Source organism: Scomber scombrus, chromosome 17, assembly GCF_963691925.1.
Source record: "Scomber scombrus chromosome 17, fScoSco1.1, whole genome shotgun sequence".
Classification (NCBI taxonomy): Eukaryota; Metazoa; Chordata; class Actinopteri; order Scombriformes; family Scombridae; genus Scomber; species Scomber scombrus.
In genome coordinates this window covers 10,592,292-10,616,257 of record NC_084986.1, presented here as the reverse complement: position 1 = coordinate 10,616,257, position 23,966 = coordinate 10,592,292, and the positions used below count along the sequence as shown (strand labels likewise).

At 39.8% G+C, this 23,966-nt stretch overlaps 1 protein-coding gene across 1 annotated transcript; it reads left to right on the top strand.

Moving 5' to 3' along the window:
• The first annotated feature begins 12 nt into the window (after positions 1 to 12).
• On the top strand, positions 13 to 22,943 carry LOC133997550 (mitogen-activated protein kinase-binding protein 1-like). The gene is made up of 33 exons (XM_062437186.1): positions 13 to 114; positions 1,142 to 1,233; positions 3,199 to 3,261; positions 3,368 to 3,425; positions 4,808 to 4,978; positions 5,572 to 5,709; positions 6,453 to 6,635; positions 8,405 to 8,565; positions 8,787 to 8,976; positions 9,237 to 9,380; positions 9,499 to 9,686; positions 9,784 to 9,875; positions 9,983 to 10,108; positions 10,447 to 10,517; positions 13,555 to 13,676; positions 13,832 to 13,907; positions 14,076 to 14,187; positions 14,289 to 14,352; positions 14,686 to 14,796; positions 14,891 to 15,048; positions 15,295 to 15,332; positions 16,040 to 16,237; positions 16,351 to 16,496; positions 16,643 to 16,782; positions 17,544 to 17,735; positions 18,157 to 18,223; positions 19,005 to 19,133; positions 19,438 to 19,616; positions 19,936 to 20,577; positions 20,682 to 20,769; positions 21,034 to 21,122; positions 22,193 to 22,278; positions 22,704 to 22,943. Exons 1-33 carry the CDS (start codon positions 13 to 15, stop codon positions 22,941 to 22,943), a joined length of 4,656 nt encoding a protein of 1,551 aa, XP_062293170.1.
• Positions 22,944 to 23,966: the final 1,023 nt, after the last annotated feature.

Genomic DNA, 23,966 nt, shown 5'->3' with positions numbered 1-23,966 from the left:
AGGCTCCAAAAAATGCCAGGCGATGGGTTCACGTTCAAAAGTCGCATCAGGAAATTGCTGCGCTCTCCTTCAACCAAAACCAACAAGATCAGGAAAGAAAATCTCACCAGCAAGGTACGCATGCATTACTCAAGAGTAGCTTTAGTGTCTGAGTGAAATCACCTGTCAGAAAGAGAGGTACCTTGCAGCAATTCTTCTATAATGCTGAAGAATTTTACAATAGATAGTTTAAAATGATCATTAATTCAGACATGACACATAACACACATGGAAATATATACAAAAGACTAGTAATGAAGTTAAGTGTAAAACAAAAGAAAACTGTACCTAAACAGCAAGTTGCTTCTATAGTGGAAACCACCAACTAAAAAAGCACCCTTTATTAAGGATTTATAAATTGTTACTAATGGCTCGATTAATGGTTTGAAAAGATTTAGTAGTGCTTTATACATGTATTTTAAGCAATTAATGAGGACTTTGGGTGGCCAGGTTGTGAAAATGTGTGTTAACTGGTTGGATCATCAGCTGCAGAGGATTAAAATCCATTTAATAACACTTCTTCTGTTAAAATTAGCAAATTATGCTTAACGATGTAGCAAAAGGTGCATTATTTTAAAAAATGGTACTTAGATGAATATACAGTAAATCTGATATATGAGAATACTCTCAAAAGCTTACTTGTCCTGGTTGCTTGCCTGACAGTCTGATTTGTAGTCCTTTTTTTAAAATTTATTTTTAATTTGCTGTCCTTTACTTCCAGTTGCTATATGAAAGTATCACATGTGTGTTAGTAGGACATCTCATACTCACTCATATGTTACTCCAGACTGATCAGTGTCACTAACAGCTGCTTTTTTTAAATCCAAAGACAGACAGACTCCATGACCCGACAAGCGTTCTGTCACATCTTCTTTTTGTAATTGATAGGTCAAACCTGTTCTTTTACCTCTGATTTTGACCCTTGGACGTATTCTTTACATGTTGTTCCCAAACCAGTTCATGTCCGACTGATTGATTGATGAGCATGCTTTGTTACAGGTTATCCTTCTGTCAATCAACTCTGCTTTTGCTTCTCACTGTGATGAAATCCTAAGCAGAAATCAGATGGCTTTAGATGTATCCCTGCTTTGTTTCTGTATAGGTAACTCTGGAGAAGGTCCTTGGCATCACCGCCTCAGGAAATAGTGGTCTGGCCTGCGACCCCCGATCTGGACTGATCGCTTATCCTGCAGGGTAAGATGAGAGAAAGAGACTATTTCTAGACCATTATCTTGAGATCTGACCTTTGATTTATGAACAGTGTATGGTTTCCCAGCTTCCTTATGATATCTACCTCACGCAGAAGTTCAGTGTGCAAATTTCTGTGTGCATGTGTGTTATCTCAGCACTATCTCAGAGGAACTGAGGAGGACAGCTCTGTGGGCTTTCTCATCAGAGAAACTCCAAAGCTTTTTATTATCCTATCCTCAGGGAGGATTCCTTTGACTCTCTCAGCGATACACTGATTTAAAGAACATTGTGTAGTATTATTAAGTCTGTGCAAACAGTGACGATGGCTGTGTGAGATGTGTGGGCTGCAGGTTGGTATAGATGTAGAGTGGCGATGCTCGTAGGCTTCATAGCTGGTGCTCCACCGGGGTGAAAGCAGAGTTTAAAAACAAGTACAGTGGGTCCCTGGAGGCTGTAACAGAAACAGTGTACTGAGCCTCTTTTGTGATGCTCTCAAATCTTCTGACAAAGCTGTACTAATACTAAGAAGGTCAATGGCTGACAAAAAACAGGAGAATTATGGCTGTTTACAGTGTTGCTGTGTCAAGAAGAAGAGGTTGTGTGTGATTGTGTGCAAGCATGTATACACTAACACACACAGTACGTGGGCAGGTGTATGCATGTGTATTTGGTTCTGAAGCTTTAGGTGTATGCGTGTGTATTTGGTTCTGAAGCTTTATACTTTCCAAATTGTTCACAGTCTAGCAATCCACCTGCAGTCTCTGCACAAGCCTTGGTACCAGGTTTCCTGGCACCTAAGCTGCAGAACTGGCAGCTCTTTAACAGCTGAGGCGTGCATCTCTGTGCTACTCCTGAACAGGATGTACAGAGGACATTTTATTAGCAGGAAATAATATAGCTACACCTGTGTTATTTGAATGTGGAAAAGAATAATCACATAACAATTTGATGAATTAATGATAAAAACAACCCGTAACTTGGAAGCATTCATATCTTTAGTGCAAACAGTATTACAAAGTTGAGTAATGTTAGGTTTCATCCCAAATAGAGAAATATAATTGTATTTTCGCAGGGATGCAGTTTGTTTTGCTCTGTGCTGTCCTGTGAAAACCACATATCTCCACATAATTGACCCTCATGAGGAAAATAGCCTAGTTGTCTGCTTTGTTAGACAACAAAAGCACATCTCAACATTTTCAAATCGGTAAATTTGAAGATTCAAGATTTTCACGGGACATTGACAAGTGTTTGTTTGTCACACGTTGTCATGCATATTTTCATTCTTTTTTCTGACGTCACATATTAAAATCCCGCATGAATCCAGATCACTCAGACCATTGACAACAGCATTAACCAGTCAGCCAAAGGATCAACCTGTCCATGGTCATTACAATATGTTTCACAAATGCTTCTCATTGGCATTCAACCTAATGAGCCACCTTTTGTGGCAGTATTTGTAATGCAGATTAATTTAAGTGTTTAGGTCCTTGTCCAGTAGGTGTTAACAAGCAGTATGTTCTTCAGAGTTAATAGATACATCATTAAATAAATGCCTGCAAGAGTAAGTGCATTCATGAATACAGTGATGTTGTATTTCTTGCCATAATCCTCTGAGGGTGCTTAAACAGGCCACAGAATAAGGTTTAATTACAGATCAACAGAGATTAGTAAAAGTAGGCTTAGTTTTATACATATTTGTTGTTTCTAGAGCAAATTTGCATGTCTTCTTGTATCAGAATTTAAATATGTTTAAGGTTGTAGTGTATAATAAGTAAAGCATTTATGACACCATTATGCTTAACGTTAAAGCAGCACTGTGAAATGAGAGTCATTTATTTCTTTGCAGCTCACAGAGGGAATTTTCCACTCACACTCAACTACTATTACTATTACCTCAGCACATTTATTCATACCAAACATGGATTAAACTCATTCATGGAGAGTTTTGATTATGTTTTTCTCACGTAGGTGTGTAGTAGTCTTGCTGAACCCCAAAAAGAACCGACAGCACCACATTATTAACACATCAAGGTGAGTTGAACACAAACTGCATTTAAAGAAAACAATGTTAAACTGTCAAACGACCTAAACATGAGTCAAACTGAGCTGTCTGTCTTTGTCTGTTTCATCTTCACAGAAAGACCATCACGGCTCTGTCCTTCTCCCCTGATGGCAGGTACTTGGTCACCGGAGAGGTGAGTTGTCAGCCTTGCTCCTCATTGTCAATCTGCATCATTCTTTGAGTCTGCAGTTGTCTCGTTTTCCACAAATAAAACATCTTGGCTTATTTATCTTTGCATCTGGACAACACACAGTTCAATTCTGTCTTCGCCTTTTTAGACTTTTATTAATGAGCCTTTATTAGGATAAGAATCAGTGATCACAATATATGATATTTGCATTGTTACTGCAGTGTTTAGCCAATGTGAGTCCCTTAGCCTGCAGCATGAGAATTCACTGAGAATATCCCAGCAGGATGTAGGCTACTATACATCATGGCAGTTTGTTTAAGAAGTTCACGTATGTTTTCTAGTGTTTACTGCCCATTATAAGGAGTCTCAAGCGTCTTCGGTTACGTTGCTTCAACACAACACACTATCTAAATCCGCCCCAGCCAATCAAAGCCGATTAAAGACTTCTCCATGTAAGTGGATGAGCGCGCACCAGTTGCCATGACGGCAAAGACCAAAGTTCAAAAGACCAAATATGACAAGGTTTTTGGTTGTTCTGATGATTTTTAAAGGAATTTTCATAGACTGACAACATACATGTAGTTGAGTTTGTGAAATTGATTACAGACCACAGCTTGCAAAGTATTACATGAGAAAATTTACAGGCCAGTCTTTGAAGTGCAGTATTATTACAGTCAGCTGCCTGCATTGTTATGTTTTTCTTACCAGCTGTGTTCCTGTGATGAAAGCTGAGTGCTCATATCATAGCTTTGTGATAGGATTTCCTGTGCACCTTGAAAGAGGAGACGAGTTTAAGGTTTTCCTGAGTGAAAGATCTGATAAGAAATGTCCCTCCTCACACACACACACAAACACACACACACTCATTCACCAAACAGTGGCTAATTTACATGAAGGACAGGCTGACAGCAGACAGCCGTATCTTTTTTGTGTGTCTTTATTTATTTATATCTCTCTCTTTTGTATGTTACTCAGTCTTTAGTTGATTGTAATCCATTTCCAGCGTCCATCAGGCTGCCTTTCTTCCCACCTATTTACTCTGACCTTTGAAAGGTTGTTCTGTCAAATTAAAGTAAGACACTACACATATAGCCTGCTGACCTTTTGATCCCTGGGAGGGAATAATGTGAGCAGGTCAAAGGACAAGTAACTGTATACGGTGAGCTGAGGTCAAAGGACAGAAGATAATCTCTCAGAGAGCTGGATTGGAACACAGGAGTGACAGATGACAACTGTATGTTGCCTGTTCCCAGTGCATCTAAAAAATGGGACACACTCATGTTTTTATTATATCGACATAAGAATGACCAACTCTTTTCCCTTATTTAACTCCATGTCCCCCTTTTTCAATCACCCACCCCTCCACATCCCTCTTACCTTACCAGAGCGGCCACCTACCAGCGGTGCGATTGTGGGACGTGGCAGAACGAAGACAGGTGGCGGAGCTCCAGGAACACAAATATGGCGTCTCCTGCGTGGCTTTCTCCCCCAACAGCAAGTACATTGTCAGCGTGGGAAACCAGCATGACATGATGGTCAACGTCTGGGCGTGGAAAGTACGTCTCACTCTGAAGTTTAGGTCCACATTCAGCTCCTCTTGCCAAAGCTGATGTTGCACCATGGGAACACTAGTGTTTCTCATGTTGGTCCAAACTAAAAGCCATTAACTATAGCTTCTCCCTTTTTCTTCCTCACTCCTCACACAAGGCAGATTTGTGCCACAAAACATTATTATCTTCCATAGATTTCTCCCATGTAATGCCAAGTAGGAGGATGCAAAATAGGTCACACCTCAGGAAGTGGCCTTAAATGACATCCCTAAGTGGTCATTGAAATTCATATTTCCTGTTACTTTTCTGAGTCCCATTTAATAAAATTAATGTGTGTGTTAGACTTACTGGATATCAGTATTAATAGACAATTGTGTTTCATTTCCCGTTGTAAAATAGGATTTTACAGTATAATGTTAGAAGGAACATTGTACAGTAACAGCATTCAGCCCCAAATGAAAAAAGGGTGCGTGTACTTGAGTATGAATCTCATTGTAAAGAAAGGCTTTTGTGTGAATCTGTGTGATTTTAACACATTTTGTATCACATAAAATTACTGCTATGCTTTAAATATTTGATTTTGCATTGTTCCCTTGCAGAAAGATGTAGTAGTGGCTGCCAACAAGGTGTCCAGTAAGGTGACCAGTGTGTCTTTCTCTGAGGACAGCTCTTACTTTGTAACTGCAGGGAACAGACATGTCAAGTTCTGGTACCTGGATCACTGCAAGGCCAACAAGGTATTGAAATAATGCCCGTCTGTGGTCTTTTATGATTGCTGAACTAGAGAAATGTCTCTTTCCATTGTGCTGGTCTGTTTAGCTGCATGCCAATTTTCACAACAAGACATTTTTTAAGATATCCTTATTGGTTTTGAAAGAAAACATAAGAGCACTTTATTGTACATAAAATACACTAAACAATAACTCCCACACAATGGTAAAACTAACCAAATAAATTGAGGAGAAAAAAAGATGGAAATCAGAAAAGAAATAGCTAGATATGCAACACAAGATAACAACAGGGAAAACAAAGTTGTCAGATGGATGGGTAAATGTCCAGATATCCAGGCACTGTAGAGTTATTATATACCGTTTGATTAAGAATAATTTATGAGCCTCTGTAAGGATATCTGTCGAGATAAGTCCATAGATGCCTCTCTGCAAAGTCTGTGCACTCACTGTTCAATGTAATTCAAGAAGGGGTCCCAAATTTACAAAAATTGTCCAAAAATACAATATTGAATGTTTTTCCTTGAACTAGTAGGTCATGGCAGAGTTATTTTATTCCTTGTAACCTCTGTGAGAGCTTGGGAGGTTTGTCAGAGATCCAAGAAGTTACTTATTTTAAAAATGATACCAAAAAGAAATCTTCCAGCAACACTCATGCACATATTTTGAAAAATACTGGGTTGTAACAGTGAATACAACCAGTATAATGCTTTAACCACATAAACTAACCCTAACCCCTCTGTGGTATTCAGGCCAGTGCTCCTGTCCCCCTGCTTGGCCGCTCGGGGCTGCTGGGAGAGCTGAGGAACAACTTATTCTGTGATGTGGCTTGTGGGCGAGGCTCTAAATCAGACTCCACCTTCTGTATCACCTCCTCGGGCCTGTTGTGTGAGTTTAACAGCAAGAGGATGCTGGACAAGTGGGTGGACCTACGGGTGAGTAATGGATAGGGAAAGTGGCCAACTTGTGTTTTGTTTTGTTTGGGCTCGTAAGCTTCCACTACTTTAAATCTTGTAAATTGTTTTTATCCATATCAGAATGATGGAGGGGATATTTATTGAGCCATGTCATTCCATCCATCTGCTAACTTTATCTGTATACAGTGTTTAGCCGATATGCATCAGTGGACTCTTTTAATGAATCACTGTCTTTCATTATTTGAAAATAATTACACTTTTTAACCCTACGTTGGTGCTAAAAATAATTTTAGTTTTTTAACCACAAATATAATATTTCTGAAATTAGCTGTCTATATAAAGTGTGATATGATTTGCATTTTGACATTTTGTTGATGTCTTTTCATGAAAGATAATTTTGAGCTCAATCATGATATCCTAGACTCCAGACATTTCATTTTGACAAAACTTTAAGGTCCAGTTTCTCAGACAGAGATTAAGACTAAAAACAAGATTTAGTGAAAATATCCATTAAGGAATAACTCTAGTCTTGGGCTATATATAGACTTAATCCCTGTCCGGGAAATGGGCACTATGTGTATAATTCAGTCTGTCACTCTTTAAAAAAATAGTTTACCCTGAACTACCATTCACTCCCAGTGTGCTTAGCCAGGAGACAGTTAGCCTATTGCATAAGGCTAGAAAGAGGGGTAAACAGCTAGCTTGACTCTGTCCTGAAGTAAAAACAAAAGGCTTACTAGAACCTCTCAAGTGTTCTAATTATTATGTTATATAATTATTTTGTTTTGTCAGTACAAAAAGATTTAGGGCAGGCTAGCGTTGACCCATTCTTCAAATATTTGTGCTAAGCTTAGCTTACGGTCTGGCTGTAACTTCATAGTTACAGTACATACATGAAAGTGGTGTTGTTTTGATCTTACTCTTGGCAAGAAAGCAAATAAGTATATTTTCCAAAATGTCAAACTAATCACATTACGACATCCATTATTTTAGGTCATTTTTCTAACTTTGAAAGGCCATAATGCTACACTACTTCTTTTAACGAAACATGCATTTTGTTTTTATTGATTCGGTGGGTATCTACATTGTTAATGGGTTATTTCACTAATCTCATTTCCCTTTACCAGTGTAAAATGTCAAGTATATTTATACATTGCAATAGTTTTGAACCAGTAGTAGTTTATAGTCAGTGTCCAGCTGTGGTGTTAAATCAGGAGGGTGAAGTTAAAGGTGCTCCTGCCTTCTGTCAGAGGATCAAAGAGGGATTAGCAACAAGGACAAGTACAGACTGTGTTTGGAAGTAGTCCAATGAGGACGCATTTATGTTCCTCAACATCTGTAACTTTATTGGCAGGCAGGACTTTTGTGGAAGGTAAACCCACCTAGACTCATCTGTAAAACGTTCTATTTGTGGAGATGATATGACTATGTTCTGGATTTTATAACATCCATCCATCCTTATCCTGGACTGGGTCGTGGTGGGATTGAGTAACGAAATCCCGGCAATGCCCTCCAGCTCGTCCTGGGGGATACCAAGGCGCTACCAGGCTGCTGGAGGGGCTACATAACTTATGTGCCTGGGAATGCCTTGGGTTTTATATAATAAAATACATTTTACCTGAATCTGTTATAGAATTTTTGTTTATATTGGTTGCATTTTGTCCTTTTTAAAAAAAACCCTATTATTTACTTTACTATTACATGACATGATATCCCTATAAATTATAGAGCTGTGTAATACAAAGCAGGGAACATAGCAATGATGTGGCTGTTTCCTGCCTCTATAGACGGGCGTGGCCCAGTCTCTGTCTCTGTCTGAGGATATGATCTTCTGCGGCTGCGCTGATGGAACAGTGCGAGCCTTCAGCCCTGTCGATCTGCACTTTGTCTGTACGCTGCCACGGCCGCACCCCCTCGGCTCTGACGTCTCGGCCATCACTGAGGCCAGGTGAGGAAGAGATCAAGAGTAACACAGCCTTTTCTTGGCATTGATCCACTCTAGGATCAAATGCAATCTATTTATAGTTCTCCCTGTCTCAAATGGCTCCACTTTACAGTTCAAACCTCTCTTCTGTTTCTGTTTTTTGACCGAAATATCTCACTTGATTTTGATCCTTAATTTTTGCGTTACTGTTTAACAATCTTTACAAATGTGTTCCATCCTATCAGCCACCTATTCTCCACCAGGACAGACACCCGTTACCCAGACGCCATTGCTGTTACCTATGATCCTGTCAGCCACTGGCTCAGCTGTGTATATAATGATCACAGTCTGTATGTGTGGGATGTGAGAGACGTCAACAGGACGGGGAAGGTGCACTCTGCCCTCTTCCATGCTGCTTGTGTCTGGGACCTGGAGGTAAACACTGCCTGGAGGAAGTGAACTACACAACTTTAAGCTCTATGACACATGCCATGTATAGACCTGATTCTGCTGCATCATCAAACTATTTTCACAGTTAACCATAGATGTTTGATAAGTCAAAACACCAAAGTTAGTCATTATAATATCCTGGTTATGGTTCTTAGAGAATTCAAGTTTACAGTACAGTACTTGAATTCTATAAATGTTTAACTCATGGAATCTAATCACCCATCTATTATGTCATCCTTCTTCAGATGTTTCCAGATGTTTCTGGAGAAATGGGTGCCGGTATATCATCAGGTGCATTTCTTTCTTGTTCAGCTGATAACACCATCAGACTGTGGCACATGGAGGACTGGCCACAAACTCATGTTCATTCTCAAAACATCCTCAGCAATGTGAGTTTGGCTTCAAACACATGTTTAAACAATGTTTAACAAAAGAAAATGTGGACGATTATGTCTTTGTTTCATCTCTTTGTGATGGATGATTTCTCTCTTCACTATTGCTTTGAAGGATCTCCTGAATATTATTTACGTAGATGGAAACACTGCTGCCTTGCAGGATCCAGAATGTGTGGTAAATGCAAACGCAGATAAGCTAGGGGATGGACAGGCAGCAGAAAGCAGGACAGTGATCCGGACCATCTGTGTCAGTCCAGACGGCAAACACCTGGCATCTGGAGATCGCAATGGGATGCTGAGGTAGGACAAGAAAAGAAAAAGCCTGATAAACGTGATACAATTCACACCTGACCTCCACTGCATCTCAATAAATGTGATGTGTATGTATCTTGTACAGAGTTCATGACCTCAGCAGCATGGAGGAGATTCTGAAAGTGGAGGCCCATGATGCTGAAATCCTCTGTCTTGAGTACAGTAAACCAGAAACAGGTAAGTGTATATATCACTGTGACTGTGCTAAGGACTATAATGATGGCAAACTTGACAAGTATTTGTGCATCGGCACTACGTGTATAACTGTAGCTTATTACTGTCAGGTCTGAAGCTGTTGGCCACAGCTAGCAGGGACCGTTTGATTCATGTCTTGGATGCTGAGGATGACTACAGTCTGGTACAGACGCTCGACGAACACTCTTCATCCATAACAGCCGTCCGCTTTGCTGGTGAGCCACTCGAGACTCTGTCAACATCTGACAGCTAATCTTTTCCTAATCCTGGCTTTCATCTCCAGTCCCTCTCACAAAAAGTCCCTCTTTTATTTTACTTGCAGTGCTGCTTGTTTAAATAATAGATAACAACTATCCATGCGTAGTCAAGTGGAGCTTTGTTTGTATTAAGAAACTCCTTTTGTGTCGTGCATTGTCAGTTTTTTGCATTTGGTCTCTTCTTTCGCAACATACATATTTGAATTAGTTGCTGCCTTGAATTTCCTCTTTCATACTGTATGTTTTCTCTACATCATCCCATCATGAATTAATTTGCTTTTCTTCTCGTACTTCAGCTAACGACAACAAGGTGAGGATGATCAGCTGTGGGGCAGATAAGAGCATCTATTTCCACACTGCAAACAAGGTAAGACATGACTGATCAGGATCCAATTAACATACATATGCGCATAATAAAAGAATAACACAGAACCTGTATATAAACCTGGATATAACTCACCGGTACATACCTAAGCTAGAACTATATCACTTGTTGTATAAATGATTATTTAAAGGAATAATTCAACACGTTCTCTACATCGCTTTCTTGCCAATTTCATGAGAAGATTTATAGCATTCTCACATCTGTAGGTTAGATATATGTCACTGAAGCCAGCAGTCAGTTTGCTTAGCATCTGGATTGGAAACAGGAGGAACCAGCTAGCTTGGCTTTGCCTAAAGGTGAAGAAAACTGCCATTCAGCACCTCAAGTGTAAAAACAACAATTCCCCATTTTACTGGGGCTTATGTGCCAGAGTATTTCTGGGCAAGCACATGGACTCTGGTTAGCTGCCAACTGCTGTCAAGAAAGTATACTTACACTTAGGTTTTTATATAGATTAAACAAATTGATACATGTTAGTGAGTTTTAGAGGTGCTGGTAGGCAGATTTTGTCGCTTTTGGACAGAGGCAGTGTCCAGTCTTTATGCTAAACTAGACTAACCATCTCCTGACTCCAGTCACATATTTACCATATAGTCAAGTCAAGTCAAATTTTATTTATAAGGTAAACTCAATGTGCTTCACAACAAATAATCATAATAAAATAAATAACAACAAAGTGAAAGTGTAAAACAAGACAAACAAGTCCAATCAAACACACACAAACACACATGTGCACACACACACATACACACCTAACCAAACGCTGTCATAAAAAGAAAAGTTTTTAACCTGCTTTTAAAAGTGGCCACTGATGTGGCGCCTCTCACTATTTCAGGCAGGGTATTCCATCTGCGTGGGGCATAAACACAAAAAGCTGCCTCCCCTTCCTTAGTTTTTGTGCGAGGAATAACTAGATTGCTGCTGCCTGTGGATCTGAGGGTTCTTGCTGGTGTGTAACTGATGAGCATGGATGTTATGTACTGAGGTGCGAGGCCATTTAAAGCTTTGTAAACCAGGAGGAGGACTTTGAAATCAATTCTCGTTTTGACGGGTAACCAGTGCAAAGATTTAAGAACGGGAGTGATGTGTTGATATTTTTTTGTTTCAGTAAGAATACATGCGGCTGCATTTTGAATTACTTATAACCAGTGAATACTGGATTTTGGAACGCCAGTGAAAAGGCCATTACAGTAATCTAATCTGCTTGTTATGAATGCATGTATTATTTTTTCAGAATCGGATTGTGACAGGAAGCTTTTTAGTTTGGAAATATTTTTGAGATAATAGAATGCTGTTTTGGTAACGTGGTTGTTATGAGTTTTGAAATCTAAATTACTGTCCATTATTATTGCCAGATTTCTTGCTCTAGATTTGGTCTCCAGAGACAGACAATTGAGATGTGCTGCAATTGTCTGTCTGAGCTTGTGCGCCAAAAATAAGTGTTTCTGTTTTGTCTTTGTTTAGTTGTAAAAATTCATCCAAAGATTGATATCATTGATACATATAAATGTAGGTATGGCATCAATCATCTCATTGAGAATTTCAAACTATTCCTTTAATGATACAGCTTTTTTGTCATTGCTTGATTTGTTTATATTAATCAGATGTTCCTACCATTTTTATGAAAGCAGTTAGGCCATTTGAGTCACTGCTTCTCCTGCAGATGTTTTTACACTCTGGTAAAACAGCACAATCACATGACACGCCAAATAAAATTCTCACAATTGTGGAGCTGATGTTGGTTTAGCCATCTGTGTTTCTTCATTGACTAAAAGTATTTCTTCAAATCTAATTAGCCTCTGTCTTTTAATAAAACTCAACATCATGTCCCACAAAAGGTGGATTTGGACATTGAGTTGTATTACTAACTTTGATAAAGGAGACATCATGCTGCATTCTTTCCTGTAGATTTGTGTCTGGGTTACTGGGGCAGTTTCCTGTACAGCCAGAGTTGCATAAGTTACAACATTCTTCTTAAACTTAAGACATGATTCAGGCCACTGCTGTGACTCAGTTTTGTAAAGCACAATAAACAATGGCTTGTTAGTCTGGTGCAAAACTTCTCCTCGGCATCCAGATATTTATGGAGTACTTATTTTAGAAATGTGTTGTGACAGGCCTGCATTCCGTGCAGAACGTAAATGAGCATCTTCTGTGCTGTCGGTTATCGTGCTCTGTGGTTTCAAGGATTTTAAATGAACCATAATAGTCTTCTGTTCGGACCATGTCTGTGTGATTAGATGTGCAAACGCTGATTTTCTATGGCTTCAACTTCAAAAACTATTTGACTTATCTTAACTAGCATTGACTCTCTGATCCACATACACTTTCCTCCAAATTTTGACTGAAGCAAATGCTATGTTCTGGCTTTAATGCATTTTAAGCTTAACTGCTATTGATCTCTGCAGCTTTTAGATAACCGAATGCACTTTCAGGTTTGTGACATTGCAAACAATACCAATGTTTATAGTTCACTACAACACCTGTTTATCTCTCTCTCTGTCATTAGATGAGGTGGAGGGTGGTTTAAATGGAAAAAAATGAAGTATGCTTAATAGTTTTAGAGACTTATACCATGCCTATAACATATAATACTTATACTACTATGAATAATATAATGAATTGTTATATTATTTGTGTATACTGTACATGCAATACTACAAACTAATACAAAGAGAAAATTGTTAAATGTGCAGAATGTATATGTTAAAGTCCAGATATCATGAATAATGATAATGATAATCAATATGTAAATTATTGTCAATATGTAAATCCATTAAAGATGCTGAAATAGAATGACACACCTTCTAGACTAACTATACAAATTCAAATAGGAGGCTATAAGCTGTCATTTTCAGCTGACTTGAGTTTGAAATAATAAATTCTGCATTTTGAGTTTATATCTTGTGACTTTTGAGATCTTTATAAGTTTTAATTAGCACCTTACTATGAAATAGAGAGGCTACAATTGCACTTCATTTCAGTAAATCACTGCAAGTTTTTTTTTTTTGTAATGCAGACTGACAGAGGAACAGAATTCAGACGCTCTCACCACATGGTGATGAAAACCACACTGTACGACATGGGTGTCGACTCCACCAACAAGTATGCTGCTGTGGGCTGTCAGGACCGCTGCATCAGGTGAATGTGTTTTTCGTTTTTTAAAGTCTGTATCTATGTTCTTGATTATTTCAGTTCACAGGAGGATTTTTTAAGAAAGATGAAGGTTATCACTGTAAAATACTTCTAAGTGGAATTCACTTCATCTGTGTCCTTTCTTCTCCCTCTCTTTTCAGGATTTTCAACATCAGCAGTGGGAAACAGAAGAAACTCTACAAAGGATCACTGAGTGAAGATGGCAGTCTGCTCAAGGTGACATCTCAGACTCAGACTCAGACTCAGACTCATTTTATTGTCATTTCTTCACCAAGGAACATGGAAAAACAACATATTTTTCCACAGAAATCCAAAAGCAATTATTTTCATATACATATAATACAGGATATAAACTGTAGAACTTTTTTGATTTCGGCCTGGCAGGTTCAGATCGATCCCTCAGGTCAATATGTGGCTACATGTTGCTCCGATAAAAACATCAGCATCTTTGACTTCTCCACTGGGGAGTGTGTCGCCACTATGTTTGGACACTCAGGTAAGAGAACACACACCTGCACCCCACATACACACTTTTATAACAGTACAAGATAGGATTTTATCCAATCCAACTCACAAATTGACATTTTTGGTTTCCAGAAATCGTCACTGGAATGAAGTTTACCAACAACTGCAAGCATTTGATTTCTGTGTCAGGGGACAGGTGAGAGACATTCCTGTATGTGTGGTTGTTGTTGTGGTGTCTCAGATTCTTTCAGACTCAGTGATGCTAAAAAAACCCCCCAAATAACTCTAACTAGTTATATATTTAAAATCAGAGCTATAATAACAATGGGATATCCAAATATGAATAGACTGAGTTCTGCACACTGCACTAGAATAAAACTTCAATGGGATACGCACCCAAATTAAAATCCTCTTCACCCTCTTCTGCTAGAGGAAATAAGTGGGGAAATGTGTTACCAGACAGTTTCTTCCATAGTCAAGCTCAAATGAAATGTTGAATTTTTAATGCCTGAATGCTTTTATCTCCTAGCTGTATCTTTGTGTGGCGACTGGCTCCAGAGCTGACAATCAGCATGAGAGAGAGGCTCTGCCAGCTCAGACAAAACCCAAACACACCGCCCTGCAAGACCTCCAGTCTCAGGTAATGATGCAAACCAGCTTAAATTTTTTAAGGACCTTTCATTATATTGAATCATATTTATTCCATAGACAACTGTCTTACTGTGTCACTTCAGGCGAGAGGTGTACAGCGCCCCGGTTCTGGGTGGTCTGTCCTCTGACAGTGATCCCGAACATGATGAGGAGGATGTAGCAGAAAATGAAGACTCCAACGACCAAGACGACAACATAACCAACACTTCCTTTGACAGCAGCCACGGTGAAGAGGACACAGGTAATGTCTGATGAACTGACTGAGAATAAAAACACACAGTTGGGACCTTAATCCAGATGTTAAACAAGGGAATTAGGACTGTCCTTCACTCAGGCTCTAGAAACCATTTTAATGAGGACCCTGCTGTAGTGTCCCAGACATTTAACCTCTCTGTAGAGAGCAACAGGATTTGAAAAACAACCCAGGAATAAAATTATCCTGTTGCTGTTGCCAAGCTTTTTATCATTGCATTCTTTCATCACACAGGTGGCTCAGATGAAGGACAAGACTGGGAGCCAACAAAGGTAGGTGCTTTACCAGTTTAAATGAAATAACACATATCCCAAATTCTTTAAAATACATTTTTTTGGGAAATACTAAATGTGAAGACTGTTTTCAGTACACTTGTCATTATCAAAACCTTCACATTACTATTTTTTACCTTTTTATTCCCATAATTTTATAATAAAATATGTGTTTCATAGCAACGAGCGAGGTAGAAAAGCAATGGATGTTCTATTATCCAGTGTTTTGAATGGCCACTTTGTCTCCTCTTGATTCAGTTCCTGCCAAATACTTAATCAATAAACATTTTTACTAACAGTATGTATTATGCATTAAATGCTTTAAATATGCAGAATGGACAGTTAATGAACAACTCAGTCACTGCTCCTATCTCGTATCTCTTTTAGTTTTCTGTCTGTACTTCAGAAGGAGTGAAGTGGCTTAAGGATCTCAGGCTTGACTCTACCACGAATGAGATTAAATCCTCTGTGATGTTACTAGTGGGAAATTCCTTGCTGAGTCTTAAGTGATAAAAAGTGATGTGAAATCCATTTGGAAAAAACACAGCCAAAGTGGAAGGACTGAAAACTAGAGCTGGGAGAAAACGACATTTTAGTACATGCTGAATTTATTGTGTGATATTCTTGATTCAGGTGTCCGTTTTAATAAAAATCACAGGTCAGTCGACTTGTTTGTTAACCTCTTTGTTACTGCGCTTTCTCTCCAGCGTGGAGTTGTAAGCCCGAACAGTCCTGACTCCAATAAGCGTCCTCGGAGGCGCTGGTCTCATCGTATGGGCTCTCTTGAGCTGATGGTTAAATCCATGCTGGACCTGAGGCAGCTGGAGACCTTTGCTCACAAGAAAAACCCCAACTGCTCCCCATATGACAGAGAAAGACAGAGCGCATCTAGCCTTCAGGAGCCTGTGGTGCGTATGGATAGATGCATGTCTAAGAGAGAAATGTCAGTGTTGAAACATGTTCACATGTGTTCTTCCTCTCACTTGTGTTCTCTCCTAACTCATTGTCTCTCTTACAGCAGCAGTTGGAGGAGAGAGCTAAGCGGCATCGGCCCTGGCCACAAGCTGACTGGCTGTCCTCAAACACATCCAAGGGCATCAAGGGGACCGAGGGAGCAGTGGTCTACCCTGAGGAAAATGAGGACGATACAGGTCTACCGGGCAGGTATATCACTGCCCAGCACACATGGTTTCACTTAAGGGATCACAATGACACGGAAAGAGAACTGAAGTGCTTTTCTATTCTTGGTTTGAATCTCACACCTCCCCTGCTTCTCATTGTTTCATCCTCTCTTTGTTTTCCTATGTCAGTGAATACATGGTGAAGGAGCAGCACTGCAGGATGCAAGGGCGAGGGATCCGCAGTGAAAGCCAGGACAGCCGCAGCCCGGACAGTGCCTGCTCCTTGGGCTATGACAGTAGACGGTCCAGCCCTGAACATGTCCTGGATGGTGAGACTCACTTTGATCATATTAATAAGAGACATAATAACAGAAAAAATGTTAAAGCAATGATTGAGATTAATTTAACTCTCCTAAGAGTGAAAACACAAGAGCACAAATACTCATATTATCATTAAAGCCACAGTACAGTTTGAAAATGTCTGACTTTTGCACCTCCTGGTGGTAATATCTGAAAAGGCAATGTGGCAGATCACAGTGTACTGTTCCCCAGCCTAGACTGCACAAACCTATCCTTTGTCTACAGGTATCACATAAATATTCTGCACATACATGGCTTTAAGTCATGTTTTTCTTTTCTCTCTGCCGTTTTCAGTGAGTGCAGTAGTGCATAAGCTTGAATAAAACAGGCAAACCTCTGGAGAATATTAAATAGATGTCAAAGTCACCCTGGTATGCTGTATTTCAGCATTTTTATCTTTATGTTTCAAGTTATGAATGTCTTCACAAAGTGTGTCAAGTGCTGGATTTAAAATGAAAAGCTAAAATCTACATGAAAGTTATGATATCTCTTCAACATACAGTAAAGCTGATACCCACAGAGGGGGATTTGAGCACACTGAGTCACACTGAGATTTTTTTTCAGTTTCAGACCTGATAGAAATATGTCAGATAATACTACCACATAAGCCTCAGTGTTCTGGCTGGTCATTTGTCAAGGATTAGTTGGTACCTAGTAAATGTACCAAGGTCAAGGGTTTTTTTTGTCTCACTAGTGCCTCAGCTGTAACTGTTTTTCCATCTGCTTTCAGATTCTGCAGATGTGGAGTCCTTGAGCCAAGACAGCTCTGATGAGGAGAATGAGGAGAGGGAGGAACAGGAGCTAAAGGCAAAAGTGACGAGTATGGACGAGGCTCTGAGGGCAGTGACTGACGCTGCTGAACACAGCCAAGAGGATTTTCTTAAGCAGAACTTTGAGACACTGGCAGACAGCTGCAGTGCGGGTAGGAGAGGGCAAACACTCACATGCACCTTTAAAAGAACTGTTTTACATTTTGGGAAATACACTTAATCACTGTCTTGCCAAGAATTAGTAAAGAAGAAGGATACCACGCTATATACTCTATATAGTTAGATATATGAAGCCTGGCTCTGTTCAAAGCTAAACAAATATGTGAGATGTATGAGAGTGTTATTGGTCTTCTTATCTGAGCATTAATGTGGTTAATAATAAGTGAAATTCCCCAAATTTTGAACAATTTGTTTAGACGACCTCACATGTAAGTAGAGGCACAAATAACTTAGTTTCATTTCCACTTTCTGTGTCTCTGTGTTTTTCCTCTCTTTCTCTTTCTCTTTCTCTTTCTCTTTCTCTTTCTCTATATCCCCCTTTGTTTATTTCTAACACTCGATGTCCATCCACAGCTGAGCAGAGCAGAGTCCCAAGGCTCAGCATATCTTCACGCTTCCTGGCCAGAGGACATAATAACAGGTACTGTTGACCACTGCGCTTCCAGTGTAGACACACAGCTATAATTACAAACCCTTGTGGAATCACGCACGCTGCTCTGTTAAACCATCTGTGTACCTTCCTGATCTAGACAAGTTGTCAATTTTAAATATGTATTTGTTTTTTGTCTTTGAGAGGAGGATTGGCTTCTCTAATGCAGGTTTTAGTCTTTTTAATTTAATTGGTAATGCATTGTAAATGACAGGATTGTTTGACACAGGAAGGTTTGGAAAGTGCAGCGAGACGGTTAACTGTACAATTGACAGAAGGGTTTGATATTTTAGGGAAATAAGTTTATCCCCTTTCTTTAGAGTCAGAGTAGAAGATTGATAGCAGTCTCATGTATGTGTGGTACACTACAGCGAGTTGGCTTAGTTTAGCAGCAAGAATGGAAACAGGGAAACAGCTTACCTCACTAAATGTAACAAAATTTCACCAAAGCTCACTAATTAACAAATTATAACTTGTTTGTTTAATCCTCATGTGTTATAAGGATGTTATGTGCCAGACTATTTCGATGTCGGGCAATGTAGCTAACCAAGGTAGCTGTTTCCAGTTTTGCCGTTAAGCTAACCGCCTGCTTGTTGTAGCTTCATATTTACCGTACAAACCTGAGAGTGGTATCAACCCTCTCATCTAACTCTCTGCAAGAAAGTGAATAAATCCAAAATGTCAAACAATTTTTTTGCTTACTTTAGTGAAATAGGTTTCATTGTGTATTTTACTCGTCTGCTAACTCTGCGGTGACTTCTGTCTGTGGTAGGGGGGTACCTCAGTTTGCCAAAATAAATGGAAAGGAACAATGTAACCACACCACTAAGCCCCAAGTGTCAAAAGTATGGCCCTTGATGGAAGATGGCCAGCACAGAAATACAGAGGACAAGACCCCTGCGTCCCCTGGCAGGATTGAGCGGCCAAAGTAAGAAGAGAAAAACAGACTGTATGTAATGTAATGTACAAACTGCGTAGATGGTGTATTATGTAACATAGATGTTCTGCTCGGGCATCGAACATGCAAATACATTTTCTTACAGTGGAGCCCAAATGTTGCACTGGCACGAAAGAAAAATGAGGAAGTGAATCAATATTACTGATATTTTACTTTTGCTTGTTTAAGTGTCAAAATTAAATAGTTGTGTACCTAAGTAGGCCAATTGTATGTGCAGTGATCTTAAATCTGTGGGGTTGTGTCTCAGCAGGTTAGATGCAGTTGCTCCAGAGAGAGACTGTGCTCCCACCCTGAGACCCCAGAAGAAAAAGACTTCAGGGTCCCACTTGTGGAGGTTGTCCAACCCTCCATCCAAAGCTCCGCTGCTGCGGGACACAGCAACATGTTTACAGAAATCTCACTCTGCCCAGAACCTGTCTTCAGACTGTACGTTTAATCGTCATTCAGTTTTTTTTTACTATACATTTACATTTTCTTACATTTGCTGCTGTTTTTTGAATAATTATCTCCTTGTTTTTAATGAACTTCATTAGTTCCAATAGTGGCACATTGTGAGACAGTTTAACTGCCTCAAGAGTGTATTTAAACATAATTTGGTTTGCAGATTCCACATTTTCTTTCAAATATACAATTAATTTATTTTCCCTTATCTAACTGTAAGTAATTACTTTGAAGTCATGAAAATGAATTCATAACAATTTCACACAATGCAATTAAATGCTCTTCTTCATCCTTTATTCTCCAGCTCCTCACTCCCCTGTGCCCTCTAGTGACCGAAGAGAGTCGCGCAAGAGACCTCAGCAGCTATTCCTGGATCGTGACACTTCCATGCCTTCATTCCAGTTGTCTCCCCCCTCCCCTGGGTCCCCTCAGTCTCCCCAGTCCCCTTTATCCTGGGAGAGCCCCAAACTAAAACCCCAGCATTCCTATATGAACCCAACTGCCAGCTCCATGGCCAAAAACAGCCACTCCTCGTCGGTGGGTGAGGGTCTCCACATAGGAACTCCACCTGTCTCTCCTTCCTTTCCCAAAAGCAGGAGATCATCTGGGGAGCTGGAGGTAGAGCTTCCTCTGCTGACTTCATCTACCGTTACTGCATTCCCATCGCCTGTCTCTTCACCATTGTCTCCCTTACCGTGTCCTCTACCCATCATCAGTCCCTCCCCATCTCCCTTCCATCCCATGGCTACAGTCTCACCAACTTCTCATCTAACTTTCACTCAGAACATCCCGCCCTCTCGCATCCCGCTCCCTAAGCAGCCTCTCAGCCCTCGCCGCAGTCTTTGTCTGGAAGTGATGCCGAGCTTCTGTGGAAGCCCTGTGAGGGCTTCTGCTCCTACTATAGGCTCAGGATGTGATGTTACATGGCCCACAGGAAACAAACAATGTGAGACAGCCAGCCTCATTCTAAAGATGTCACACACAAACACACAACTAAGGAACTAAAAGGCTGAATACATGTGTGTCACTTTGTGTTTATTTTGTTGTCAGCTCTGGGAAGAAATCTGTCTCTAAATGTGGATCCTTCTGTGCCAAGTTCATTACCGGTGAAGCGAAAGAGAGGGTCTGTGTGTGAGAGGTAAATATTTACAGCACTTATAAACGTTAAGTAGTTTTTTTTTACAAGGACAATGAGCTTTAAGAGTATGTTTTCCCACTAGTCACATTATCACCTTAATGAATACACTTTTCTGTACTAAAATACCATCAAAAAATCATGATATAGCTGCCTTACACATAGGAGTGTTGCAGTATTGAGCAAAGTTTATAGGTACTTTTTATTTCAATTTTATTATTTTCATCATATTTAGTCTAACTGCCACATTTCTCACATCCCTTCCAGCACCAAGGAGCCAGGACAGGTGGCTGCGGCTAAAGAGTGCCCTCTGGTGCCTGAACAGGCCCACACATTGAGTACTGACCCCCAGCCAGGTCTCGCTTCCCAGAGCCTTTTTACTAACCTGTCCATCCTTACTATTCCTCCTCTTCATCAGTCCATCTCTTCACACTGCTCACCATCTGCCTTCCGGCCTGTTTGTCAGTCTGCATGTCTCTCTCCGTCTTTCTCGCTGCCCTCTTTATGCTATCAGAGCTGTGAGCACAATGGTGAGTTGAAGAGAGACTGGGAACTTCTGAATTCAACTCTTATTTTTCCATTAGTGAAGGAGCAGGATTGTTCTGTCTGACTTCTGCCCCCTGACCTTTTTTCTAGCACCACCATCATGCCAAATTTTCCTCTTGTATAAAGAAATATTAAACTCTAATTGGCTGATTGCAATAACATCTATACTCCTTGAGGATAAACTCTTTCCAATTATTATACCTCATATAAACCATGTCAACTTTGCAAACAAGATATAAAAAATATGGTATTCCCCTTTGAAAAGAAGCAAGTTCCCATAGTTTCATTGTATAATACTAGATATGCTACAGCCCAGAACTGAAGTGCCACTGCACATTGTTTTCCTCACACTGTTCACGCACAGTTAAAAATGCTGAGGTGAGTCTTAAAATAACTTGTTCATTCTGTTCTCCGTGCTTCTGCGCTTGCTGTTTTTAGGACACCAACCGCCTCACAAAGGCAACAGGTTTTATTTCATTTCGGTTGAATTTAAAAACATAGACAACATAAATGCCAGTAAGTGATATCCAGTCACAAATGCGGAAAACCCACGTTTTTCTGGAGGATATAAACTGTGAAATCATTTTTCTCACTTTCACAGCTTGCACAGCCACTGCTCTTTGGCTTTGTGCTTCAACCTCCTCATGTGTATATTTTCTATAGTTTCTTTCCTGCTACCAAGTTGTTTCTCTTTTCTTTTAATGCTCCTCAACCTTTCACTCAACATTTACCTACTTCACTAGATAACAGTGTGTGCTTGCATGTGTGTATATACTGTAATGTATGTGCATCTTTGTGCACACTTTGATTTTCCACATGCCGCGCTAGACATGAAAGAGTCCTTCTCTCTCTCACTCTCTCTCTCTCTCTCTCTCTGCAGATCACTCTATCACCTTGGAAACTTGTAGGCAGGCCGTTACTGAGCTTCACAACAGTCTGAGGAGAACAATCATGCTCTACACTACGGTCAGTGAGCTTGTGTATCTGTGTGTGTGAAAATGAGAAAGCAAGAAGGGGGGGGGGGGGGGGGGGGGGTTAAGAGAGTGTGACAGGAAAATATAATCAGGAGTAAGATAGGGCAAATAGAGAGATAAGAGGGAAATAGTTTAAGATTAATTCTCAATTACTGTATGCCTATTCTTTCTGCCTCTTACTTTAAATTGCCTACATATAGATCGATTTATATTGATATTTATACATTTTTATAGCCCCTGAAATTCATACTGCATTTTCACACATACATTTTTTTAAGTGTTGATGTTTATTTCATAAATTTTCACACATGGAGTTATGTATTTTATCTGATGAACAGATAAAAAAGTGATAAATGGTTTCACTCTTTACCTCACTGGCTGCTTTATCCTATTCATGTATGTGCTTATTAAAACCAGGTGCTACACTGCGCCTCAGAGCCCAGTGAAGATCAACAGGAGATGAAGAGCATCCTGTCCGAGGCCCTGTTCACAGTTAAGACTGAGCTGGATTCCCTGCCACATCCCAACTCACAGTTTGAGGAGGCCCGAGGGGACCAGGAGGTCAAAGGTGAAGGAGATAAAGCCCTGGCTCTGCTGGAGCAGTACGCTGAGCTGCTGTTGAAGTCAGTGGAGAGAAAACTGGATACCAAGACTTGAGGGGATGGACTGATGTTTGGCCAGTAGGAGGCAGGCAGACACATGCATACTCAGTAGCACTCTGAATTGCACATTTCATTATTTGCACATAAATCTTTTGGTAGTTTATTTAAAGACTGAAGGCAGAGAGAAATTAATGTTGGGGATTATGCACTGAAAATAGGTTGCCTTATTTTTTAAGCTGACATAGCTCTTCTTTTTCTGTTTTCTACTTTTGAAATCAAATTTTATAAACAGAATGAATTACACAGTGTTACAAAGGGAGACTAGAGGGATAGAGATGATGAAGTTACATGAAGAGCACAGGTAATCAAAAACTAGGGTTAGATTAGGAGATATTTTACCTTGTCTGATACACTGCTATTCTGGTCAGTTTGGTAACACACAATGAACTGTTCAAACCATACAGGGTTAGGCCTCTGGGAAACAGGTTATGTTGATTTTATAATGATCAGCTCATTGGGTTTTTGTTAAAATCTTGAATAAATCATACATATTCAGACTAGTGTTCAATCTGGCCAACAGTGTTGAACAGGTGGATCTGGACCTGACATCTTTTTTAGGAATTAGCTAGAGGTGCTAATGTTCAGGTTTAGGGTGGAAAGCACTTCTTCAGGTAGGAGTTTAGAGTAAGTTCAATGAGGTGTGATGATTTAAATGATTGTATTGAGTTATGAGGTTAAAGATTGTGTTAGAATAAGGACACAAGAAGTTGTTTTGTTTAGGCTACTTCTGTCATGTCAGCCATTCATATGTTTGTGCCAATGGTGTCAACCTTGTTCTAAAGCAGGTGTAACTTCAGAGCAGTTTTCTCTCCTTTATGTAAATCATAAATATATCTTGTTCTTTCTGTGAATTTGTGCTAGTTTTCTTAGAGCTGATTTTTGTACTGGGATTTTATATTTCTCTGAAAGAGATTTTTCTTCTGTGTTACTGTCATACAGTTTCAAACTGATGCACTGTTCTCCAATAAAATAAACAATAGAAACCTTGAATATGGCTATTTATTTTGACCTGAACATG

Excerpts from the sequence above, each read along its gene's own strand:
- LOC133997550 (XM_062437186.1), top strand. The coding sequence starts at position 13 with ATGCCAGGCGATGGGTTCACGTTCAAAAGTCGCATCAGGAAATTGCTG. Across the intron at positions 1,234-3,198 it reads CTGATCGCTTATCCTGCAGG|GTGTGTAGTAGTCTTGCTGA; the intron begins GTAAGATGAGAG and ends TTTCTCACGTAG. Across the intron at positions 13,908-14,075 it reads AAGATGGCAGTCTGCTCAAG|GTTCAGATCGATCCCTCAGG; the intron begins GTGACATCTCAG and ends TCGGCCTGGCAG.